This window comes from Aphis gossypii, chromosome 2 (assembly GCF_020184175.1).
Source record: "Aphis gossypii isolate Hap1 chromosome 2, ASM2018417v2, whole genome shotgun sequence".
NCBI lineage: Eukaryota > Metazoa > Arthropoda > Insecta > Hemiptera > Aphididae > Aphis > Aphis gossypii.
The window spans coordinates 76,531,255-76,555,970 of record NC_065531.1 but is presented as its reverse complement, the minus strand read 5'-3'; the positions used below and the strand labels follow the sequence as shown (position 1 = coordinate 76,555,970).

The 24,716-nt window shown below is 29.4% G+C and overlaps 1 protein-coding gene and 1 long non-coding RNA gene across 2 annotated transcripts; one reads left to right on the top strand and one right to left on the bottom strand.

The window, feature by feature from the left end:
- The first annotated feature begins 595 nt into the window (after positions 1 to 595).
- On the top strand, positions 596 to 22,413 carry LOC114124717 (uncharacterized). Its single transcript, XM_050199208.1, is given in 11 exon segments — positions 596 to 855; positions 1,669 to 1,906; positions 1,909 to 1,921; positions 12,238 to 12,394; positions 14,694 to 14,859; positions 16,433 to 16,569; positions 16,685 to 16,844; positions 17,327 to 17,502; positions 17,710 to 17,862; positions 19,191 to 19,369; positions 20,365 to 22,413. Coding segments are annotated over 10 exon segments (1,488 nt in total). The 5' UTR covers positions 596 to 855; positions 1,669 to 1,749; the 3' UTR covers positions 20,555 to 22,413.
- LOC126549600 (uncharacterized) lies at positions 15,100 to 15,999 on the bottom strand. Its single transcript, XR_007603698.1, has 3 exons — positions 15,876 to 15,999; positions 15,399 to 15,665; positions 15,100 to 15,288 (listed from the first exon to the last, which is right to left on the bottom strand). It is a non-coding gene; the product is annotated as an uncharacterized LOC126549600 (long non-coding RNA).
- Positions 22,414 to 24,716: the final 2,303 nt, after the last annotated feature.

The following is a 24,716-nucleotide window of genomic DNA, read 5'->3' as shown; positions in this document are numbered from 1 at the left end:
ACCGCGCAGTGATGTCCGCCGGTCGGGTGTGTTCGCAAATCTCGAACCAGGTTCTTTCGTATACGTTTTGCACGCTGCCAAAATAATATTGACCGCACTACTTATAATATTGTTGCGATATTGTGCAGAGTGTCATCGTCGTCGTCGGGTTCGTTATGACGTATCGGCCGAGAGTAGAATTTTCGGCGCCGTTACGGTCCGTAGGTATTCCGCGAGCGAGATACGGTGTTTTCGGAAATGATCGTGACCGGCATCGTCCCCGGCGTAAGGCTGCACTGTAAGACCGGTTGTAAGGCATAGCAATAATAATAATAATAATAGTGGGTAAGTAAAAGAAGAAATGTTACGTTCGTTATTTTTTTCGGATCCGATCCGACGCCGCCGGAGCAGGCAGTAAAACCGAGACTCTCGTACCTGCTGCGCGTGTCGTCGAACGAGAAACGAATAGTATTTTCACCTTCACGTGCCGCCGAATCCACCGCGTGTGCGCGGTATTCTCCTCTTCTGGTGAGCAATACCCATTACGATATTAAAATATAATATTTTTACGCCGTTCGTATAATACGTGAACTGCGTGACGTTTTTTTTTTTTTTTTTTGTTTTATAAAACGCTAAAAGACGTTTTCTAAACGCTCGATTCGAGCGGAATGGCGATGTTATAGACGAGATGGACGATTTTAGAAACGATAATATTATATTGTGTATCTCTATGTTATGAAGTAATAATAAGTATAATGAATACTAAAAACTACGAAAACTCATTAAAGTTTCCATACCCTAAAAGGCTTAAACCATCATCACGTAACGCGCCCCACGATATACGATTATGTGCTGAGCGTTGTACAAACATCGTAGGTATTATAACAATTTATTTTACAGTCATCGATTCATACACGAGTTAATTGGCGGTGAACGGTGCTCGAGGGGTTGTTTCGTTATAAATATTTCGTTTTCGCTACTTTCCATTTTAAATTCGCGGTATTTTTTACTGTTCCTATTCTTTTGGATACCTATACCTACATTTTTTCACGTATTTACGAATTCTATCGGATTTTTAAATCGGAACAGCTCTACACGTCAACGCCATTCTATATGTTGTCATGTTGTCACACGCGTACTGTATGCGTGTTACACGACAGACACTAGTAACTTGTGTCTGCCGTGTCTGATCTTAAGTCTTCGATATAAAATGTGTATAAAAACCCGAGTTTTGTGAAACTTAATCAACATTGCGTATCTATCGCCGTTTATTAGGCAGCTAACAAATAAAAAATTTAATTTTGATTAAACGAAAAAGTAAAGCGTATTAAATACAGCATTAGGTTTAAGACATTTTTCATAATAATTATCATTTTAATATTTTTCTTCGTGTTACCTACCTATTCCGATTCGATATCACTACGGTGTAAAATCTTAAACATAATTCAGGTTACTCCTCATGAAACTCAAGAGTATACTATTATATTGTTGTCACTGAACGATTTTGATATAAAACTTACATTATTTATATTACACTATTATATTTCAGTAAACATTTTAGCGAAATTTTGAAATATTTTACGCTCCAAAAAAGGTTTAATGTATTTTTCAGATTTACTTATTTTTATGGAACCCCTCTGCGTTGTGTTAAAAAAATATATGAAAACTAATATTAATGGGTTTTTTTAGTATTCACTGAGTTGAATGGTCGAATGACGTCGAAACAGACTTAGCGGGGTATTATAGCGGAATAATCAAAAACACGGTAATATGGGCACGAGAGTGGCAGCAGCGCATTTCTCCGATAAGACGTTCGCTGGGGTGCCACAGCTGCTAGAAGATCTTCAAAAATTGGCCGACGATCATGAATCAGCCGATATCGTATTTCTTATTGGTCGAGAAGAAGTGCCCGTTTATGCCCATCGAATAATCTAATGACGAGGTTAGTATATTATTTACAACAAAAAACGAGCATTTAAATCCAACACCTGTAGTAAAGTCAATATGAATTACAAGTGAAAGCTATTTATCGAATTATGTTGATTTATAAATTATAAACTAAAAATTATTGGTTTATTTAACAGAAACAAAAACGTGTGTCTGTATAATACTATTTATTCTTCGAGAGCCAAAACTACAGTTAGTTAAAAATTCGTAAATCGTAATAATATTCTGTATTCTATGAATCGTGTATTTCACTTATTGTTCAATATATTTATAAACTTAAACTCATTGTAAATTGTGTAATGATTTGTATTTAATCGAGTGGGTTCCCAAAATGCTAGTCTAGAGAGCTAGGTGTCTTACAGAATATAAAGGATTTATTAACAACTCTCCCTTTCCCAAAAATTATTTCCTTTATAAAAATATATTTCTACAAAAATTCCTTCTTATTTAATTACATCAGCGTCCAACATCTATATAATTTCAAAAAATTAATAAGCACAACGCCCTCAAAAAAATCTTGAGCGCATTACTATGGGTCACCAACGTGGCAACGTACCTAAATAATATGTATCGAAGTGATTATCCAAATGAGATGATGTAAATAATAATATTTTTTGTACATTATCTCTCAGACAAGCATGTCATTCATGTTGTTTATCATATGTATTTATTATACAAATATTGTAACATTTTTTATTTAAAATATAAAAAAAGAAATTATTATTAATCTAAATTAATTAGTATATGTTAGACATTAATTATTGTAAATTCATTTAAGGAAACTTATATTGTTTTATGAAAAAATATTCATAATACCTACTAATTCATTCAAGTTATACAACTTAAATTTTTAAAAATATTAATTTGTAATGCATAATGACAAACAGCATTATTTTTATTATCTCATAATTAGTAAATATGTAGATACCTACCACCTAAAAAAATGGAGTATTTTATGTTAAGTGAATAAAATATTATATTTCTATTAAAGAAGAATATTAAAATAACATACTAGATGTAATTAAATTCGTCTGTATAAAAAATTATAGTAGATTAGTAATGTAAGTTAGGTTAGTAGATATTTATGTATTTTATTATTTTAGTATTTTTAACGGATGTGCTCACGATTTTACGTTATATCTGTCGTAAAGTTGCATTAACAGTTAAATAGACAATTTAATTGCTAGTTTGTTTTCTTCGCTTTTCTTGTATCGCGTATAACATATTTTTATATACGAGTATTACGTTATGTGCGTCTTAAATGCAGTTATCTATAGCGTGCCTACAGCTTTTATATTGCTTCAAACCTCCACACAATTCAGACGTTATTATCGGAAAAAAAATCATCCACTATAATAAAAAAACATAATTAAAGTAGGTACAAATCATGTAAAATATAATAATATATTTTATAGACTTGTTGATCTCTACATTTAATAGTGTTTTATGCGCCTCAAAAAATAAGATGGTTGTCAAAATCGTTGTACATCTAGGTACACAATATATACTTCAAAATTTTCCACTACTGTGCATTACCAAATGTAACTCGGGTATGTAATATAATATACGGACAGACCAAATTGGTTTTTTTCCTGTGGAAGACCGATTTCCGTTCAAGATGACATACTCATTTCCGGAGGTTCTCTGCTGGTAAAATAAAATAAGAAAAATCAAAAAAAATCACCGGCAACAACGTCTACGGCAGAAAACCCATTTGCTCCATCGACTATAATATTGTATATACTTCACTTGCTAGAGGGTTGACAAATCCAACCCTAGTACACGCTGCAGCGTAAAAGCAAACACGTCGAATAAATTGTGTGTATGTGTTCTGCACGCACCCGTGGAAAAAATATTCTTCCGTTGAAACGGGTCGCGATTCAATATTTACACTCAGGGAAATTTATAATTTCCTTCTATTTGAGCGAATACGGGGAAAAGTCCGTAAACGAAAACGCAAATATAACTCACCTAGGGATTACAGATACTGATTTTTATATTTTCAAATGTAGTCAATGTGTTTGATATTACGTTCCTTAGATTTTAACCATTTGTCTATAAACGAATGAATTAATAAATCACGCATAATAATAATCGATAAATATAACGCTTAAAAATCATATATTATTATCTTTACCTAAATGCATTATGCAGAGAAGGTCAATAACTTGATTAGTTAGAGTATTTTAAATATTCAAAATTACATTAAATTGATTATTTATATTTATTTTGTCAAGAAAATTATAACATTAATGAAATTTGTTTCTATGAAATGTTCACGAGAAAAATACGTTATGTAGTTGGTGAAAAAATAATAATACATCATGGGTCCAAAAAGTTAATTCAGAAAATATATAAATTTAAACAGAATACCATGATACTTTGTTAAGATTCAACTACTGAACTGAATAATTACACTATAATATTATGTTGCAGTAAAAATATCAAGGTAAAAATATCACGATATCTAAAATATAAGCAATAAATATAATAATAATTTGTTGTCATATACGTACAGAGTATTTGGTATACAGTCATAGTTCATAATTAAAAAATTAAGCTAGAAGGTATGTACCGATCTACTGTTATACAATAGAGGTTGAAATAGGGGAAAAATGGGTAATGAATGTGTTAAATTTAAATTCAATGATGTATTATTATAAAAGAAAAACGAATTTGGTGGAAAGAGGGTTTTTCAGCATAGAATATTGTATATACAGAACCATTTTTATTGACATAATAAAAAAATAGCTTCAAAATAACAAAAATGTCTTAAACATTATATCATGTTTAGAGAATGATCATTGTTGACACCTATTAAAAATATGTAACTTCGATTAACTTTTTAAGGAACAAAAAAAAAAAAGATTAACAAAAATCTTAGCATCCAGTGATATATTGTTCAACGAACAAAAACTAAAATTCAAATCTATATTGAAGACTGCGATGATAACTTGCTATCAGTAAAATTTTTGTTTAGGTGACATTTTTACCAATATTTTTAGAAGATAACCTTTGCCAATTTGCAAATTACCACGTCAAATATGATGATAAATATACCATATAGTCGGCATTTACTTACCACTATTACGCTTTTATCATCTACATCGAACACTACATTCATTCTCATAAGGTTTTTATAAATCATACCAAAAACACTGCTTATTTGTCCGCGTAAAAAATTTAGCATAAAATATTACTAATAATTATTAATAATAAATAATAAATATAATAACGAAATAAAATAAAATCACTGTTACTTAAATTAACACTATAAATAGTTTTAAAACCATGTATTGAGTTAAACACATTAAATTAAAATATTACTCACTATTATATCACAATAATTTACTTCGCAAAAATATTTATTACATATTTTAGTAGATTTATGTACATATCCATATTAATACTGCGGATTAGTGAAACATATAATAACTCGTCATCTAAATAATTTGTTTATTATTATTTATTTAGACTTTTAACTAACATTTAGTTTATTTACAATACAAGTAAATTTCATTTTACTATATACCTTCATAAATATTATTAAATTAGATATATATTTAATTAATATCTTCATATTCTAATAATAATGATGATGAATATAAACCATCTTGAAGTAGAAGTGGATTCAGTCGACTATTTCTTTTCATTTTTTTTTTTTAATATAAAGCTCTTTCTGTTGAGTTGAATTTTGTGTATAATTAATTTAACTGTTCTTTGATTCAATTGACCAAGTAAAATATTCCCAGTATCTTTGTGGTATTGCTTGTTACACATAAACTCGGGATCTTTTAGAGCTTTTCTTAGAATTTTGTTTCATTACTTGCAGCATATTTATTTATTTTTGTTTAAGATACGCAGATCCACTATTGATTGGTTTATTTGAATGGTAGTAAAAATAACAAAACATATATTATAAGTCTATATACGTATATACATAATATTCTAATTAATAAAAAATATTAATACCTATTTAAAGTAATATGTCTTCAATAAAATACAAAAAATAATAATTTGCGATTGCGATAAGTTTTAAATATATGTGATTGATATAATAATAAATTTTCTTAAAAAGTCTCATTAAATATTGAGCAAATGGTGAATATATTGGATTTACCGTGATATATTTTTTTGTGTAACTATCGCGCTGTGAAAAGGGAATGAAAAATATTATTTAGTTTTCAAGGTTGTTTCTGGTAACAAATAGGATTTAGTTGGTACTTTTTTTTTAAGGAGAGAGCTGTCAAATGTAGAAAATTGTCAGTACTTTTTAAAATTATTTGGAAAAACAAAAAAAGAATTCAAGAAAGGAAGTTAAGTGGGTACCTATCTGTTAACATTAGTTGTCGAATGGGTCACTATTATAGGATGGATTTGTTAAAATTAAATTCAATGATATATTATTATATACGAAAAACAATTCTGAGCGGAAACAACCCTTCAGCCTATATCACAAAGTAATTTGATATAACTATTAGTGTAATTTATTTTACTTTTAGTATTATAGTATGTATTGATATAATTTTTTTCGAAAAAAATCAATTTATTATATTATTAGTATTTATTTAAATAATATAATAATATATATTTATACCATATTATATCAACTTGTAACTCATAATTTTTTTAATATCGTAAAACAGAAAAAAATAGATTTATACTACCTATAAATAGATAATATTTTAAAATTATAACAAAATGATTATCATATCTTAATTTATCGTTTATGTAAGTAATTTCGTTTAAATTAGAACTTAAAATGTCTATAAAAAATAATTGACTTTATTTGTATATACTATATATATATTTTTTTTTTTAATTATATTATGGTTTTAGTATGAAATACTTATGAGGAATCTTGTACTAAATTTTAAAAACTCAGGTTTTATGAAGTAATGTTATTTATGAATTTTTAATTACAAGATTCTTTGCATCTTTTGTGATTTTAACGAATTTCGTCAAAATTCAAACTTCAAATGAATAAAAAAAAATTGTGCCTATGTACTCATTTTTTAAAAATTTTATGCATATAAAAAAAAATCTTTTATGGGATCTTGTATAAAATTTTTAAATATTTTTACCCAGTGAATAATTATTAATCAATATTTCTATAAAAAAAAAAAAAAAACTAAAACAATAATATTCATAAATAGCTCAAAAACAGTCAAAATAATTTTAAAACGTTATCATGAATAAAAAATGATAATATAAACATTTACTTAAAATTGCAAGTACCTATGGTTCCTCGTTTTTGAATAATAAAAAAAAAAATTTGATTTTGCCAAAACTAGATCTGCGTCAAAATTCCCGTTTTCCTTAATTTTTTGTTTGTTTTACCCGTTTTTGAAAATAAGTACTAAGAATTTTTAAGGTTGACCTCTTTGAAGAACATAATACTTCTCATGTTGGCAATAAATGATAAAAATGTGTTACAGCACAATAGTGTATATAAGAATAAACATTGAATTTTTCGAATTTTCACATTTTATTAATTTAATAGCATTAAAAAAAAAATTATTATTATTATAAGTCATAAGTCATAAGAAATGACTCATGACCGATATGAATGAGAGCGCCAATTTTTTATCCTCGTTAAGTTTTGATCAGAAGTCGTTCGTGTATGATTATCAAAAACCGTATAACTGCGATTAGGTATTTATTTTTTTTTCCAACGTTCAAACCAACAGTACCAAATAATAAACAATGGAAATATTTATTTATATATATACACTATATAACCGGGAAAAAAATCACAACCATCAAACTCGTTTACAATTTTTGCTTCTCTTTTGTACTCGATCCTCTTTTATTTCGACAATGATAAATCAGAGACAATAAGAGAAAATAGGCAGGTAGTTTATATTATAGTCTCTACGCACTGTAACGTAACGCTCGCAGCACCGCCGTACCAGCGACACCGCTCCGCAGAAGCGAGTGTGACAAATGATTTGATTAAAATAAATAAACCCACCGAACGGCAATAAAAAGTGATTAGTGAAGTTTACCTTTCCGCTGCGCCGCCACCGCCACCAGTGTGCTTCAACTACAAGGATTTAGATTACCGGCGTTGAATAAAATACGAGCGTAATTCAAAACATCAACAGCGAGTGTTCAATCAACGAATATGATGTTTTTTCAATCGAAAATGCGGTGCGTCTAATAATTCAACTATCGAGTTTAATTTTCTCGACACACATCCAACTAAGGGGATGTCGAAAGGAAATCGTATTTCTAAATACATTATTGGTAGTAATTCTGATGTATTAGTAGAAAAACATAAAATGGAACGTTGAACATAAATAGTTAATACTGACGTTAAAGTACTATGTAAAATAATTGTGTACAAGATATGGGCAACAAGAGTACAGGGCTTGTGGGACTGTGAAACAATAATTTTTATTTTGAGATTTTTTATAAACCATTGAATAATAACTTTACAATAAAATGTGAAGTCACGAAACTCAAAGCTACAAAACCAATAAAATAAATCTTTAGAATAACATTCAAATTTAATACCAGTCCTACATACGTATAAAAATTATAAATTATTAAACAAATGTTTTACTATTATGATCAGTATTCCATATGAGTAAAATCAAACCAATACAATTCTCCATTGTAATATGTTAATTTTAAATTTTTACTTAAAAAAAATCATCATCGTTTTTGAAAATGTTTAATTCAAAAAAATATAATATACAATACGGATTTAAATAGAATTTGCATACATTTATGTTCTAAAATTGTTGTAAATATTTCAAAAAATACTTGAATTTTGTTGAATTTTCAATCTATAGAGATCTACTATAACTACGTAATACTTTCAATAGTTTTACATACTGATGAAAATTAGTGATATTCTAACAGAAAAATGCACACGTCGCTTTAAAATAAATAATTCCCCGTCTCACTTGATCTCAGTATCTAAAATTATAATACTACAAAACAATGGATTTGCTATATTTATAAAAATGTCCGCTGAAGGTTATATATGCATTTTACTAGTAGATTAGTCTGTTTGATATATTGTAACAATATGTGCTATGTATTTTATATGACACAAGTGCGTACAAAAGCGACATAGAAAAAAAGATTGAAAAACCTACTTTAGAATCAAACGAAGACAAACGCGCCTACTTACAATACCAGCGTCAACAAAGTGTACCACTCGCACAAAAGGGTTGTGCGTCGTTTCATGCATTTATTTTTATTTTTATGCGACGTCTATATACAATAATTAACGTTGTTGGTAGCAATTTCAAGACCGCCGGCTAATTGAACCAAGTCTGATTATTTTCGAAATACGCGCCCGGCCGGGGCGAAGTGCACTGTCACCTTTGAGAGATCAAAAGAATTTTGCGCAAAGGGCGAGGAACAAAAGCTCCGCGGAGTATCATTACACGCACACACGTACACGCAGATATTTATGTGTATATATTATATATATATATTTCCCTCGGGGCTCTTGTAAAAAATCCCAAGTTTTTTAATACCTCTTTTCAATGATAATGACGCGGCTCCCGTCAAAGTCAAAGGAATAAGTTATAATAAGGATCTTTTTGTTCTCGGGCGTACACGCCTGGGCACGCGCGCTCACACACGCACACATGACAACCCCTTCGACCTGCTACTTAGATCGTAAAGAAAAAACGCACGGGCCGTCGGCATTATGCGAACACGCGTGTATTTACGAATGTGTTTATGTAAAGTAGAACACTGATGCTATATTATGCGCAAAAAAACGACATTTTATACACACTATACCCAATATATAATATTTTATACGTATATACGCGCATTACAAACAAGTATATTTCTGTTTTCCCATTTTATACATATGATGCATATTATACATACGTGTATTATTCATTGTACCGTACACATCAAATTCCTATGTGTATATACGGACATGGACATAATAACAGCTTAGTGATTTAAGTCGCTACACATTCATGTGCATACATGTATTGTATGAAACGTTTCTATATAGGTGAACGCAATTTTCGAAAATCAAGAGCTCTTATTCTATCGAAAATTGTATTTTCCTCTTTTTCTGAGTCGACCATTCGTCACTAAAAGTGTGTACAAATCGTAATAATAAATAAACAAAATCATAGATATAATAAATAAATAAAACGCGATCGCATAACGAAAAAACCGCCATAAATACAACGATCTGGAATGCGGTTGATGATAACAATAATAATAATATTATAACACATATTATAAACATGCAGTAACAATAATAACTCTTGACCCCAAAGACAGATGAGCTTGCGGTAGTAGCCGCACCTCGTCTTCGCCGTCGTCGGTTTGGCGGTGCGCATACACGAGACGGGCGAGTGGGCGCGGCCATGTATATATTCCGCCGAGGAAAGGGTTAGAAACGAACATTTGCCGAAGTGCTCGCGGGCTCCGGGCCAGGGTGTCCTCGGTGCTGCTGGAGCTTCTAGCCGGATTACAGTCGTGTACTTGGAGCGTTTTAAATGATGAATGGTCCCGACCCGACTCAGTGTGTAGTGTGTATACCACAATATAAGGACAAGCCAACACGCGCGAGTGTGTATATATGTGTGTGTGTGTGTGTATAAGCCTGTGAAATATTGCTTTTAGCGAAACACAACGCACAATGCAAAAAGCCATTCATTTACCACTCGGGTTCTTCAAGCTCGGTGAGTTTCCGCTCGCTCTTACACACACACACACACACTCTATTACTTGTTCGTATACATTTAATACACATATAGACTGCCTGGGTTAATTTTTACGCCTTTACGCCTCTACGAGTGTCCATATACCTAAACAATAATAAGTGAGAGTGTATAGACGTATAAGATAATGAAAAATAATTCCTTTATATTATATACGCCTGTCTCCCGTATATTTTGTCGATCCGTTCTTGTTCGATTCACTATTAATTCCAATTATTTACACTGCATGTAAAGGTATGTGTGGTGAGGTAAGAGCTTGGCATAAGTAAATAGGCATGTTATTTTGAAAAAAAAAAAAGGTTAAAAACAATAAAGGTTCATTGAATCTGACCTGCAAAACAAAGATAATATTAGTATTAGCAAAATAGTAATCAAGTTATTATTAAACTGTTTGTTTGATCACGTGATTAAAATATCAATGATGTGTTACGATTGATATATTTTAATATACACGTTGATCAAAGGTGATATTAGTCCTAACTCCTAACCGTAAGAAAATTATAAAAATGCACTATAGACATTTGTTAATGTAAAAACCCGTATTTTTTTTTTACGTACATAATCGCGTTAACCTACTAATTTATAAATTTTACTATCGTATATTTGCCATGTTGTTTATTCAAATTCTTTAAAACTGAAATGTAGTAAAAATTATTTTTAAATTACAAAATAATGCAAATAAATAACAATATTTTTGTACAAGTGCATTGTACAATCAAAAAAATATTATATTTTTCATAGTCGTATTCTTTAAAACGGAGACCTATTAATAATTAAAATCTTAAATTATTCATTTCTTCATATTCTAACACAAAGTAATCGTTTTTTTTTTTTACTCGTAGAAAGTTACTTGTTTTACTTATCTGCATTATACTTTTTAATTGGATGGAGAACATAAGTGTTTTGCAGTATCTTGGTTTTTATCATGAACATAACCTTTTTAATATATAACCTAATAAATCAAAATGGTTGTATAATTTTTTCCCTGTATATACGTTTAGCCGTAGAAATGGTTTAATGGTTATAGAAATTTATTATGACAGTAGGCTCTAATTATTTGAAAGGGATCATTTTCCTCCGTGGTTTTGCGTAGAAAAATGCATCTTGTTTGTATTGTTTGTATTTTTAAAAAGTCAAAATTAAAAGTTCCTAGTTAACTAAAAAAAAAATTTTTCTACATTGGATATTTACTTGTATAATAACTATTTATATTACAAAACAATTTTTATTTTTGTTGTAATTCAAAAAAAAAATTACAGTAAATATATACTTGAAATTTTTACAAAACGTTTATATTATTATCGTTTTCATTTATTAATAAAAAAATTTTAATTTTTAACGAAATTCGTCAAAATCGCAAAAAATTAAATTATAAACTATTTTGTACTTATAAATAATAAAAACTTTTTTTATTGTATCTAAGTTTTGAAAAAGTAATACAAGATTCTTCATAAGTAGTTCATATTGAAATAATCTATTATTGAATTCAAATTTAACACACCCATAATTTATAGTAATCCTTACGATACCTAATGCACATTTGAGCGGCATCCACATGTTTTCATTTTTAAAAACAATAACAAATATTCTATTACAGGTGCAAAAGCTTCCAATCGGTTAAGCGGAGTGAAATATGTCGCATACCCGGTTGTTCCGTTTCACCTTCCGCCCCCGGAACGCCAACCCCTATCCGGTTACCTCAGTTCCAGGGTGAAACTTTCAAACAGTTCATTAATTACGTATACACGGGCAAGGTAAGTGTAATATAAAAATATAAATGTAACTGCATTTCACATAATATTTAATGTTACTTCACTGTGTACCTAACCTGTAATAATAAAAATTGTGAAAATTGAGATAGTCATTTTTAAATATCGCCGAATGCCCATTACACATGCATGTGTTATTAAGTTATTTAGCGAACATTCTAATTTTCCAACTATTCTAAGTGAAGCATTGTACTCGTAATTATCTGAAAACGATTTCTTTTTTTGTATAATTTAGTATTCTGTTTTTAATGTAGAAAAATTACTAGTATGATTCCTAAACCGATTTTATTTATGGCACATTATTACCTAGCTACTAAAAGTTGCCAAACAATTTTGATCCAAATTTTATACTCAAAACTGTTTTAGTAGGGTTAGGTATATTTGTATTATTTATATGTGTCTAAATAAATTAAGATACACCCTTTGATACAAGTCGCTTATTGTGGTTGCTTCAATTTTTTTTACTCCTTTTTCATTTTTATTATAAGTTTAGAATGCTTAATTAACTATTCTACCCACATGATACTAAAAAATTTAATTTTAAAAGTATTCATTAGTAAAAGACGTAATTTTGCTACAGTAGTCATAAAAATAATTATACATTTAAAAAAAAAACTACCTCAAAAAATTGTTTACTTTAGAAACCCATGCTTAGATTATATCCCGCTATTATAAACCTTTCCTGCAAATTTCGGCTCTTATACGAAAAGAGGAAAAATAGCTCCAAATAAATACTTTCAACTCTAAGTAATTATTTTTGAATTTCTAAATGTACAACCGCATCCGTTCGAAATGGGAATTATTGTTTCTCCCTTTGCAAAACGTACACACTTAGATGCGTGTAAAATACTTCAAAATTCAAAAGTTGGGCTTTAACTTATTCTATTCTACACACTCTTCATATAAAAAACTTGTAAAAATTTTTTAAATTTAAATATTATTTATTTTTGTCCGATAGGTATGCAAAGAACGTACTCTAATATTTACTAACTCAATATTTATATACTAAAAACGGACGTATATAATATACGCATATACAGTCACCCTGAAGAGTAATAAATTTATACTTTCATTAAAATTATAATCGTGTTTATTTATTACGTTGTAGTGGAACTACCAAGGCCCCAAAAAGTATGCTTTAACCCTCATAATTATTATTCCGGTACCATAGTGATTTACGGCCACGTGGTACACTATAACAAGTTAAAGCTTACACCCATGAAAAATTATACACATTTTTTGTTGCTCTAGCTGTGAAAGTTCAGGTGCTAGTATGGCAGTGTATTTGGTGTTTTATTCGTTTTTCGGAAATAAATAATAAAAAAAACATACTTCATGTTCGTATATTATAGGTATACGTGTAAATGCTAGCCGAGTGTACTACATTTCTCAACTATAAAACAATTTTAACAATTCTAACAATAATATCTAATAGTAACCTACGCAAATTTTATTTAACTTACTGTCAAAAATTATATATTTTTTTATTAATATTAAATAAATACGTCAAAAAATATTGTTTTAGTGCCAAGTTTATTAGCATTTAACATTTAATTGGACTAGAAATATATTTATAAATTTTATGAATGTAGGATTTGTTGTGTAGTCCTATTTGAAAGTTTCGTCATGTATACTCCAAAATATACATATATAAACTTTTTATAACGAGTATATGTGTACTTCTAATGCCTATAACTTATAACTTATAATTGACATTTTGGTAGTAAACAACAGTAGTGGCAGTCTTATTATGTTTGCATTAATTTGAAAGTGTTATCGATCGAATTCACTCGTGGCTATAGTTAGTCATGTTATGGCCATAAATACTAAAATACCTCACAAGCTTTGAGTTTAAATGGAAGATTTAAAGTTTATTTATCTCTTCTCTAGTCCCTTGTGACTTAAATAGATAAGTAGATTAGATTTGTCAAATGTTTGCAGTCTGCAAATTGCAGAAATTAATTTTAAAGGTCTTTCTCCAAACAAAAGAAAGTGAAAATGTTTTTAACCGAACTTTAATGTCATCTCGAGTACGCCTATCTCACCGTACTCAAGTGGAATGTTGAGTGTTCTCAGTTGTAAATACTCGCTGTAGATTTATAAACGAAATTTGTTAACTATACCAGACGTGAAACCTGAATATATTTCTTCATTTATGCTGAGACATGCTAGGCAATGTGTTTGGCGTTGACGTGTTGTACCACTCGTATATACAATATATATTATAATTAATGATTTATTTTCCTCGATTTTTAATCATTCTCGGTATGTTACAATTATATAGATCGTTTTACAAGATAGCGGGGTTTTCGAAATGCTCACGTTGGCTCAAGAACTGGGTGTAGAAGACTTGCAAAACAGTTGTGAAGAGCACGTAACTTCGACCATGTCCGTGTTAAACGCTTGTACGTTTTTGGCTGCGGCGATGGATATACAAGACAGAGCTTCCAGTAAATATACCTATTTGTTATACAACTTATTCCATGTGCTTTCATGTATCACACACATTTAGTAAATGTAGGTATGTACTTATATGTGTTTCCAGCAAAGCTATCAACCAGTAGTCCAAGCTTTATCTTACTCGTTAATGTCGAGATAAAAAAATAGTTAATTTGATTGAAGGCAAAAACACATTTATTTATTTTTTAAGGATTTGTTTATTAAACTTTAGAAACCTATAATGTATAAAGTAAAATACAGCTTTGAAAACTTAATTTATATAAATCCAACAATCCGGTTCGTATAGTGGTCATAGTCACCCAACTGTTACTCTTAATGGACAATATTAGATATTGACACGGGTACATTGCTGCCGCAAATCTGGCCATAGTCCGATCCTGATGTGGTGTGGTACCGTGTGGTATAGAGAGAATTAGGTTCTATTATAAATCATAAAAAATAAATTAAGTTCTTTCTTGTTAACTTTTATTGTGGTGCTGGCGTTCTACCAGTTGACAAAGAATATTTGATAAGTTCGGATATAAAGTACCTAGTGAAACATATGGTTTTTTAGTTAGTGATGATTGTTCGGCGTCGAACAGTAGATGTCGATATGACGGCATGTAACGAAGAGACCGACCTTTTCCACCGATAATACTTTGTATGCGACGTCGGGGATCACGTCTCACATTGTGCCGTATTTGGATATGATGGAGAGTCAATAAACCGCTATAGTGTACTTCCTACTATTGTGGACCACGTCAGTATAAATATTGATAGGTGACAGCCGCTTAATTTAAAAAGCGAGAGAATTATGCTGCAATATTATGTTATAAAAATATTATTAAACAAACAATATTAATGAAAAGTCGCTTACATATATATTATATATTACTAATTACATACTACGATTTTTCATACAAGATTAAAGCGGTTAATGGTTGTTGGTAAGAACCACATCAATAAATACTGTCCTTAATCGTAATAAGAACTACAAATATATAATTATACATAATAAATTAGGTACCGTTTCCCAAATCCCATTGGACATCAGTTTCATGGTCATAATTATTTCATCTATATTTGGTTAACGAGCTCAACATGATTATTTAACTACTTATATAAATCAAGCCAGACTATTCATGTTTAACTTCCATTGGTTGTAATTACTTATTAGTAGTTCTTCATATTTACTATAATAACAAATAACAAAATATTATTGGCTTTTGATTTGTGATCTAGTTTCAATGGTGGCCTCTATTGGTTCTATTATATATATTACGTATTGACTTAACCTATTCCCCGAAAGTTTAAGATATAATATTATAAAATAAATACCAATACCTATATTGAACAGTAGATTCTGGGTGTATTTTTACGGTTTCATTAATATCAGACTTGTAAATATTAGTTAATTTCTTTTAATTTTATTAAATAATAAATAGGTACTTACGTAAACTAACATTTCTCATCAAAACTTTAAAAAACAAAAACGACCAATTTTTGCTTACCACCATCCGATGTATACCTATAGTGTAGACAAATTTACAATGTGCAGTACATATACTTATGATGCAATTTCAGCAGGTGGAAAGGGTGCAAAGTCGTTTGTTGATCGATGCGTATCGTTTGTGGGCGAGAATGCGGCAAAATGCGTGAAAACTAACTCATTCCTGAACCTACCCAAAGAATCGCTGATCAAACTCATCTCATCAGATTGCGTAAGCATGAAGCGTAATATAAATTTTTTAACCTTTTACAAGAAATTATATAACGCTCGATCACGTGTCACCGGAAAATTTCTGATATTTTAATGGGTGTGTGATTTGCTTACAGTTAGCGCTCGAAGAGGAAGACGTATGGCGAGCTGTGGTAAACTGGGCGAAATTTCACGCAGGTGTGGTGCAACGGACGGCTCATTGGACCGAAGAGGAACGGGCCAGGGTGTGCCAACATTTGTCCGGAGTCATCAATCACGTCAGATTATTGTTGATAGGTGAGACTTCTATTTTTTAAACGATATTATAATGATACCTACGTATATTAATTATTATTAAAATAATATTATAATATAATAAATAATAACTTCGATGAGATTTTGAATCCGACGTTTATTATACTTACACGATATCGATATGCGTTATTATATTGTTTTTCGAATTAAAACGTCGAATAGTGTCATCGTTTTTTCTCCATGATTTGTTAGAAATATCATTATGTATAATTATGTATATTATTACTTATTTAATCTTTTGTATCATTTATAGTATATACTATATATAGGTACAAATATATAATAAACAATAAAAAAACGTTCGCATATTGTTTAATACTATTGGTGAATGTGATTGTAACTTCACACGTTATATTATATAAATATACATCATAAACTTTGCTGGTATTTCGTCAATCGGCCATTTAAATGGTTAAAATCTGTTTCATAAACGGTTGTTTTCACTTTTTATTGACGATTTACAGACTCGCAGGTATTTGCCGAAGAAGTGGAACCGACTGGTGCCGTACCAATAGAAATGTCTCTGGAAAGGTATCGTTATGCAGCGTTACCGAACAAATTCAAAGAGATATCGGACGACCACCGTCTGCAGCCTCGAGTCATGCTCAAATTTTTTTCAGGGTCTCATATTTTAAGTCAAGTGAGTATTCTCTAAGCTGTCACTGACAAATTCATCTTAGAAATAAATTTATAAAGAATTATAATTGTTTATATACAATTTATTTCTATTTATTTATTTTATCATTTTACATGTCTTAAATACCATATTATATTATATTAAACCGTGACACACTTCCCTTTTCTCCTGTACACTCATAAATATTATAAAACTATGTGGTATGTTTAGGATAAAACTCATCTGCAACGCGTGTTAAATCAATGGTATGGCAGTGTAAAACAGTGTTGGAGGTTGATCTACAGAGCGTCTACCGATGGGTTTTCCGCCGAATCGTTTCATAAACACTGTGATGGCGTGTCGCCCACCTACGTTTTAGTATTGGTAAATAATATCATATTTATCAACTTTATATTTAATACCATTTCCTATATCACAATCCGGTTATAAGTGTATCTAAAAAAAATAATCCTAAACTTAGAATTTGATACATTTTTATGTATTTACAGTATTTTTTTCATAGTGTAATCTATAAAATTTTAAATGAAACGAACAAACAAAATGTAAAATAACATTTTGATTAATATTATGTCTGATTTATTGGTTCTTTGAAAATTTTAACCCTAATTTTGCTCTATAGTTCACAGCACAAACAATTAATAATTTAATCGTTTCCAAAATTTTACACGTGTAAAAATTATTCTAATACACTGCCAAATAAAATAATCATTATAAAAGTTCGTTGAAATATTATGTTCGTGGTAATTACACAAATGCAAATTATACGCACAAATGACCGTGTTCATTATGTGATTAGTTATTATAAACGTGATCACGCTTCTAGAAACAAACAAAAAAAACTTTAAATTTTTCACCCTATAAATGTTTACACCCTCGTAATAACGGGTGCACCCGTTGCTTTATGCCATTGATGGTCTCTTGATCTTTACGAGTTTTTATTGCGCGTTAGTTTTTTGTTTGATCTGTAGAATACAAAGCTAAACAAAACAAAAAAATACGTTATTCCTCTTTGAAAACAAACAATGAAAAATTAAAATTTATCAATTACATAAAAATATTAATAACATCAAGTAATTTTTTCTCCAAAAATAATTAACACGTTCTTTGTGCGTCGTATGGCTAAAATCAATAACAATGGAATACATTTAAATATTCGTGTTCGCCGGATAACTGATTGAGTTCTGTGCTAATAACTACGTTATATATTATAGTAGGACTAGAGATTTTCTCCACACGTTTTGCAGGAATAATTTCCCCGTAGTAATAATCAATCTATATTACAACCGTACGCGTTTAAATAATACGTATCTTTATAAAATATGTGCGTGTCACTTGGATTCTTGTATTTCAATAAAACCACTCTTTAAAAGTCATCTGTAGTGTATGTTGGGAAGAAATTTTCTAAAGAATATCGCTTAACCCCATTTTATACCCTTGATATATATTACATATATATTATAATAGTATAATATACAATAGTGTGACCATTAGTTCGGGTTGTTTGCAGTCTCTAAAATCTATGACACCAAGTGGTTCACATGATGTGTGTATTAAAAGTACACAGAAATTGTAAATATACATATATATATATATATATATTGTAAAGTCTTACGTTTTCACACATAGGTGCACCCCAGAATCATCGTCCCTTATGAGTTTTAAATGGATTTTTATTTATTTTCCGTATACAGGGCGTAAACGGTTGGCTGTGCGGAGGATACAGTGACGTGCCGTGGGGTAAGAGTCACACCAAGGGTGCTTACATGGTGTCCGACAAGAGCTTCCTATTTTCGCTCAGCACCACTCACGAAACCCCACCGATAAAATACGATATTGTTAAAAAACCGTACGCTATATGCTACCATCAAGAGTAAGTATACATATTTAATTTCTATACAAGTTGTGTTGTATTTGAAACTCTTTACCCTGCACTTTAAAAATTATAATTTCCTGTCCAAAGCAATAATGATAAAAAAAAAAAAATTTAAAACTAAATGGGTGACCAGAAAAAAACGAATAGGGATAAAAATGTTGATGAACAATAAATTTAATTTGTCTTCTATATTTATAAAATTATGCAAAAGCAGACCACATACAAAACTGTAGGGAATGGTTTCAATAAATTATTAACGTTTATATATGATATTACTTACATTTATAAACGGTATTCGATTAAAATTTATAACTTATAAGCTACGGCCTATTATAAAACGTTATTCTATCATCGTATTTCTTATGTCCTCACATTACAATCGCTTAAAATAATTTCAATTAAATATTATCTCGATAAAAATTTTTTTGAATAATTTATTTCATGAACTGATACCACAAATCAACATCATCTAATTCTTTGGCAATGTATTTTGTGTTTCAAATTAATGTTATTTTTCTTATAAAAACTAGTAAATATAATTTTTTGTTACAATTATATAATAATAATTACACGTAAATAGTTTTTTTTTTAACCATTTAATATACGAAAAAACTAATACTAACGTAATCATATTTACTATTTATTTTAAAATCGATTATTTCATAAACTATCACATTTTAAGCTTACCAACGAACCGATAATACTTAAATAAATAATCAGCGACAATTGAGTTTATTGTTATATACGAATATTTTTACTATCTTCTGTACAACTTATATAAAATACCAAAATATATATTTATTAATTTTCCTATTAAATATGAACTAAGTCGTGGATGTCCAAACTCCTAACAATGAATCAATTTTACGATAACAAAAGCTTTTAAATATATTAACAGAAAGTATCTAGTAAATTAATCATTTTTTTTTTTTCATAACAATACTACTATATAATACTATAGTTTTAATTCAATATACCACTTACGCTTACAGGATAGGTCCTATATTCGGGGCCGGTGCTGACTTACTGATCGCCAACAATTGTAACGCGAACATGGATAGCTACAGCAACCTTCCGCACTCGTACGACGGCGAAAACGCATCGACCAACTCGCTAATGGGTGACTACAATTTTACCGTGGCCGATTATGAAGTATTCACACCCGTCTCATCGTCGAAATGAACATACCTATTTGCACGTTTTTATCTATTAGACATTGACAATAACTGTATAATATAAGTGTATTTATACTGAACCAAAAGAGCTAACTGATCAAAAATAAAAAATAAATTAAAAAAAAAGTACGTCTCCAAATGTAAAAACATTGTAGTATTAAACTATCATGGAGACACATTTATTATTATATAATATTATAACTACTTCAAATATTATATTGTAACTTAACATAATCAAAATCCCAATTAAGAAATTAAAAATTCCATCCCAATTAAGAATCACCTGAAAAAATTTCCAATACACTTCAAGTCTCTCCACTAAAGTTTTCTCCACCAGTTCGATGATTTCTTTCCATCCGACCTCATTCCCCCTTTCTATAAACGTTTGAAAATAAAACGATCAATAGCCCGCGACATAATTATATAATATTACCTGTACAGTATAGTTATGATTTACTATAGTTTAACTATGCAGCTCTTAAACGTATACAATATAATATATTGTATTCATATAACTTGGAAGCATAATATATGAAATTGATAGAGTAGGCTATAGCCGCCCCACGCAGAATGTCTGGCAACATTTTTAAAAGTTTTACACGCTTTGAACACTGTTCAAATATATGTAAAGTTACTGAAAGTGCCTATGTGTTATGACATAAAATATGAGGCATAAATACAACAAGTTTTACAAGAGAGTATTTTTTTCATAATATCTCTCTCACACGTCTCTCGTGGTGTGTAGTCGATACATACAGTCATGACGTTTATAGAAGCGTGTTATTATAGCCACGTTATAATCATATCATAGGTGGCATTATATACCCCTTAATAGTATATAAGTATATTGAAATTATGATTTCAGCTTGGTAAAAAAACGCTGATCGTCCACCGATGCGAACTGTATGGTCGAGGTCAACATTTTTTTGCCATCGTGTACGCTAACAAACTCTGTGAAATTGCGTTCGCAAACATTGTTACGTTTTTGAGAGGGATTTCTCGCCCGTCTTGGAGCCTTCAGACCGTAAGATTGAACACTTAAATCCGAACGCCTTAAGTGTGCACTATAGACTTGCAATCTCTGACATGGGACGTGAACCCTCGTTTAAGTATATTCAAATTAAATAATAAATCACCTGTCATCTTGTATTTCTTTGAGTTTACACCGTATAATATGACGACGATGTCCAAACAAATCATTTCGGCATGAGATGAACATAACGGATAATATTATCGTTATTATGTTTAATTTATTTTTACCGGAATAATATAATAATATAATGTCGACATGTCATAGTGATGTATTGGAAATAATACGCGTGTATTGCACTACTCAAATCCCTATTTTGAATTTATGCGTATATTATACACTATACAATAACAAAATGTGTATATCACATTGTGTATACGCTAATTGAAGAATCGCCATTTCCATAATAACGTCTAAAATTAAATTTGTCTAATTTTTTTTTCTTAAGATTTACAAATTCTATGTTGTTATCCCGCCGGCCTTGAAAGTGAATAATTATACGGGTATATTAGATTATGAGTTAAAGATAGAAGCATAACTGTTATTTTGGCTTAGATATTTTACTGTAATCGTTTTTTTTTTTTTTTTTTTAACAATTTAAAAAACTGATTTTTGGTATTATTTTTAATATTAATATTTAATAATATCGTACCTTAATAATAATAAGTTAAGTTCTTATTCATAATTATTATTATTAAGAACTTAATTTATTTCTATATAGTGATGGTTAATATACATAGACTAGGCCATAGGAGCCTAGGAGAGGTAGAAAGTATAAACTCGCACTTATAATGTAGATTTAGTTGGTGAATTCATTAAATGTAAACAAAAATGGACCTAAGTGTAATTTTAAATTATTTACCGCATACTTAGACATCTAGTTAAAGTTAAAATTCAAACAATTAACTTAAAATGATTTATACCGTGATATTTTCTAGTTAAGTATACCTACCCATTTATGTATTTACTAATATAAACCACAATAAAATGTGTGTATGAATGATTTCACTACAACCAATATTTAAGTAATCAATGCACACTTTCGAGGTGCCTTGTATTCTAAATGCTGCTATATAATTTATACACCACTATTAGGATCATTTTTTTGATATCTCAAAAGATTTATATCTACAGCTACCAATAACTTTACTTATAAAATATAACTATATTGAATCAATATTATTGATACGGCGATATGAATAGGCAAATCAAGTACATGCCATTTTCTGGTAACTCAATTCGTAAGCTAGCTTAGAACGTTATAGTATTTATACACACTTTTTTCAATTTAATATTTTACTTTTGAATAAGTTACGAATTTTTATTTTTTTTAACTTTGGACAAAATATACTGTAAAAATATTAAAATATGGCAAGATTCGTAAGGAAGGCAAACAACATAACAAATACTCGGATGATAATTAAATATTATAAAAAAACAAGCATACAATATCATTACTTTATAAGTTTCGGACAAAATAATATTAACTATATGAAAGTTCAAAATATTACGTTTCTAAAATAAATATGTAAATTTTTTCCAACATTGAAAGTTTTAATATTTTCTTTCCAGCATAATATTATACGTGTAAATTCTAACATTGTAGTTGACTTCTAAATTCACTAACAAACTTATTATTCAATTTATCCAAAAAAGTATTAGATGAGTATGTAGATATTTGATATCAATTTTTTGTTTTTAGTTCAAATTTTTCGTGTAAATAAAATATTATGAAAACGTGTAATTTTTACATGATTTAAAAAAACTATACGAAAACGTTTTGTTTGATTTATACAGGATTCCGGTTGGTTTTCTCGTTCAACTTCCTGTACTTGTTGTATAAATTACTTCAATCTATAGGCTAATATAGTACACGGCGCTTAAAATAAGTTTCGGGAAACCATTCTACACAATATTATACACAGTACTATTTTTGGCATGATTCCAAAACGAGACACAAAATAAAATCGGTAATACTATAGAGGTGTACGCCGTACGGTACGCTGTATGTATAGTATCGATATTATGTATCATCGTTCAATAGTATATATTTTCATTGAAAAGGACGAACCTTCCAATCTATCCATACGTCATATTTACTGATATTTAGATATTCGATTCGAGTTCAAAAGTCGAACATAGTTATAAAAAACCAAACCGAACTGAACTCGAACAAAAAGTTCACAATTCTATAATTAATTTGAACTTCAAAATAGTTTGAATTCAAAAAAAAAATGTATGAACTTCAGAAAAAAAAACAAGCACGTCAAACATTGCGAACAAAAAATGTTTTCGATCTTTATTTTATCTATTGTATATTTAACTAACAAAATTGTTCACTCGTATTTTATGCTTGATTATTATTTCTAAAGTTTAAAGTTATTAATTTTCATTCTAGCGATACTATAATTACTTTTAATTTTGACATTATAAAAATGAAATTATGACCTTGTTATAATCCAAACAGCGATTATTTCTATATAATTTTACCTATTAAATTATTTACAGACTTAACGATTGACGTATAATTATTTTGATTTTGTATTGTTTTAATAATAACCTAAGCTATATGTACTTTTTATTTAGTCGTTGAAAATGTTTATAAATTGCACAATAATTATTACCTAATACATATTTTTTTAACGAAAAATTACAATACAATTGTTACAGTTTATTTAAAGATGTCAGTGCTCAAATAATATAACAAACTAATTACTTTCTATACTTAAAATTAAATAAAAAAAAACTTACAACACAGTTAATAAAAAAAAGGCTCCAAAGGTCCTGAACGAGATTAATGCTCTGTCTTACACCAGACTGCAAAGGCCAGGAGCCCGATATTAAAAGGCTTATTTAGCATATTCAACGAGACCGACAACGGTTTACAAAATTATACGGTTACACATATTTGACGTATTATATAAGTATAAATAATATTATAATATTACTAACTATATGCTATACCTGCAGCTGCTGCGATTGAACATGCCAACTGTCATATTCGTTTAAATTCGTACAATATACATTTAAATCATTTAATTTAATATTATATTGCATACCTTGGAAGAAAACAGACATAAATTCCGTTAAACATTATTGCTGCAGGGAATTTAATTAAAAATTGTAAATCGATTTATTA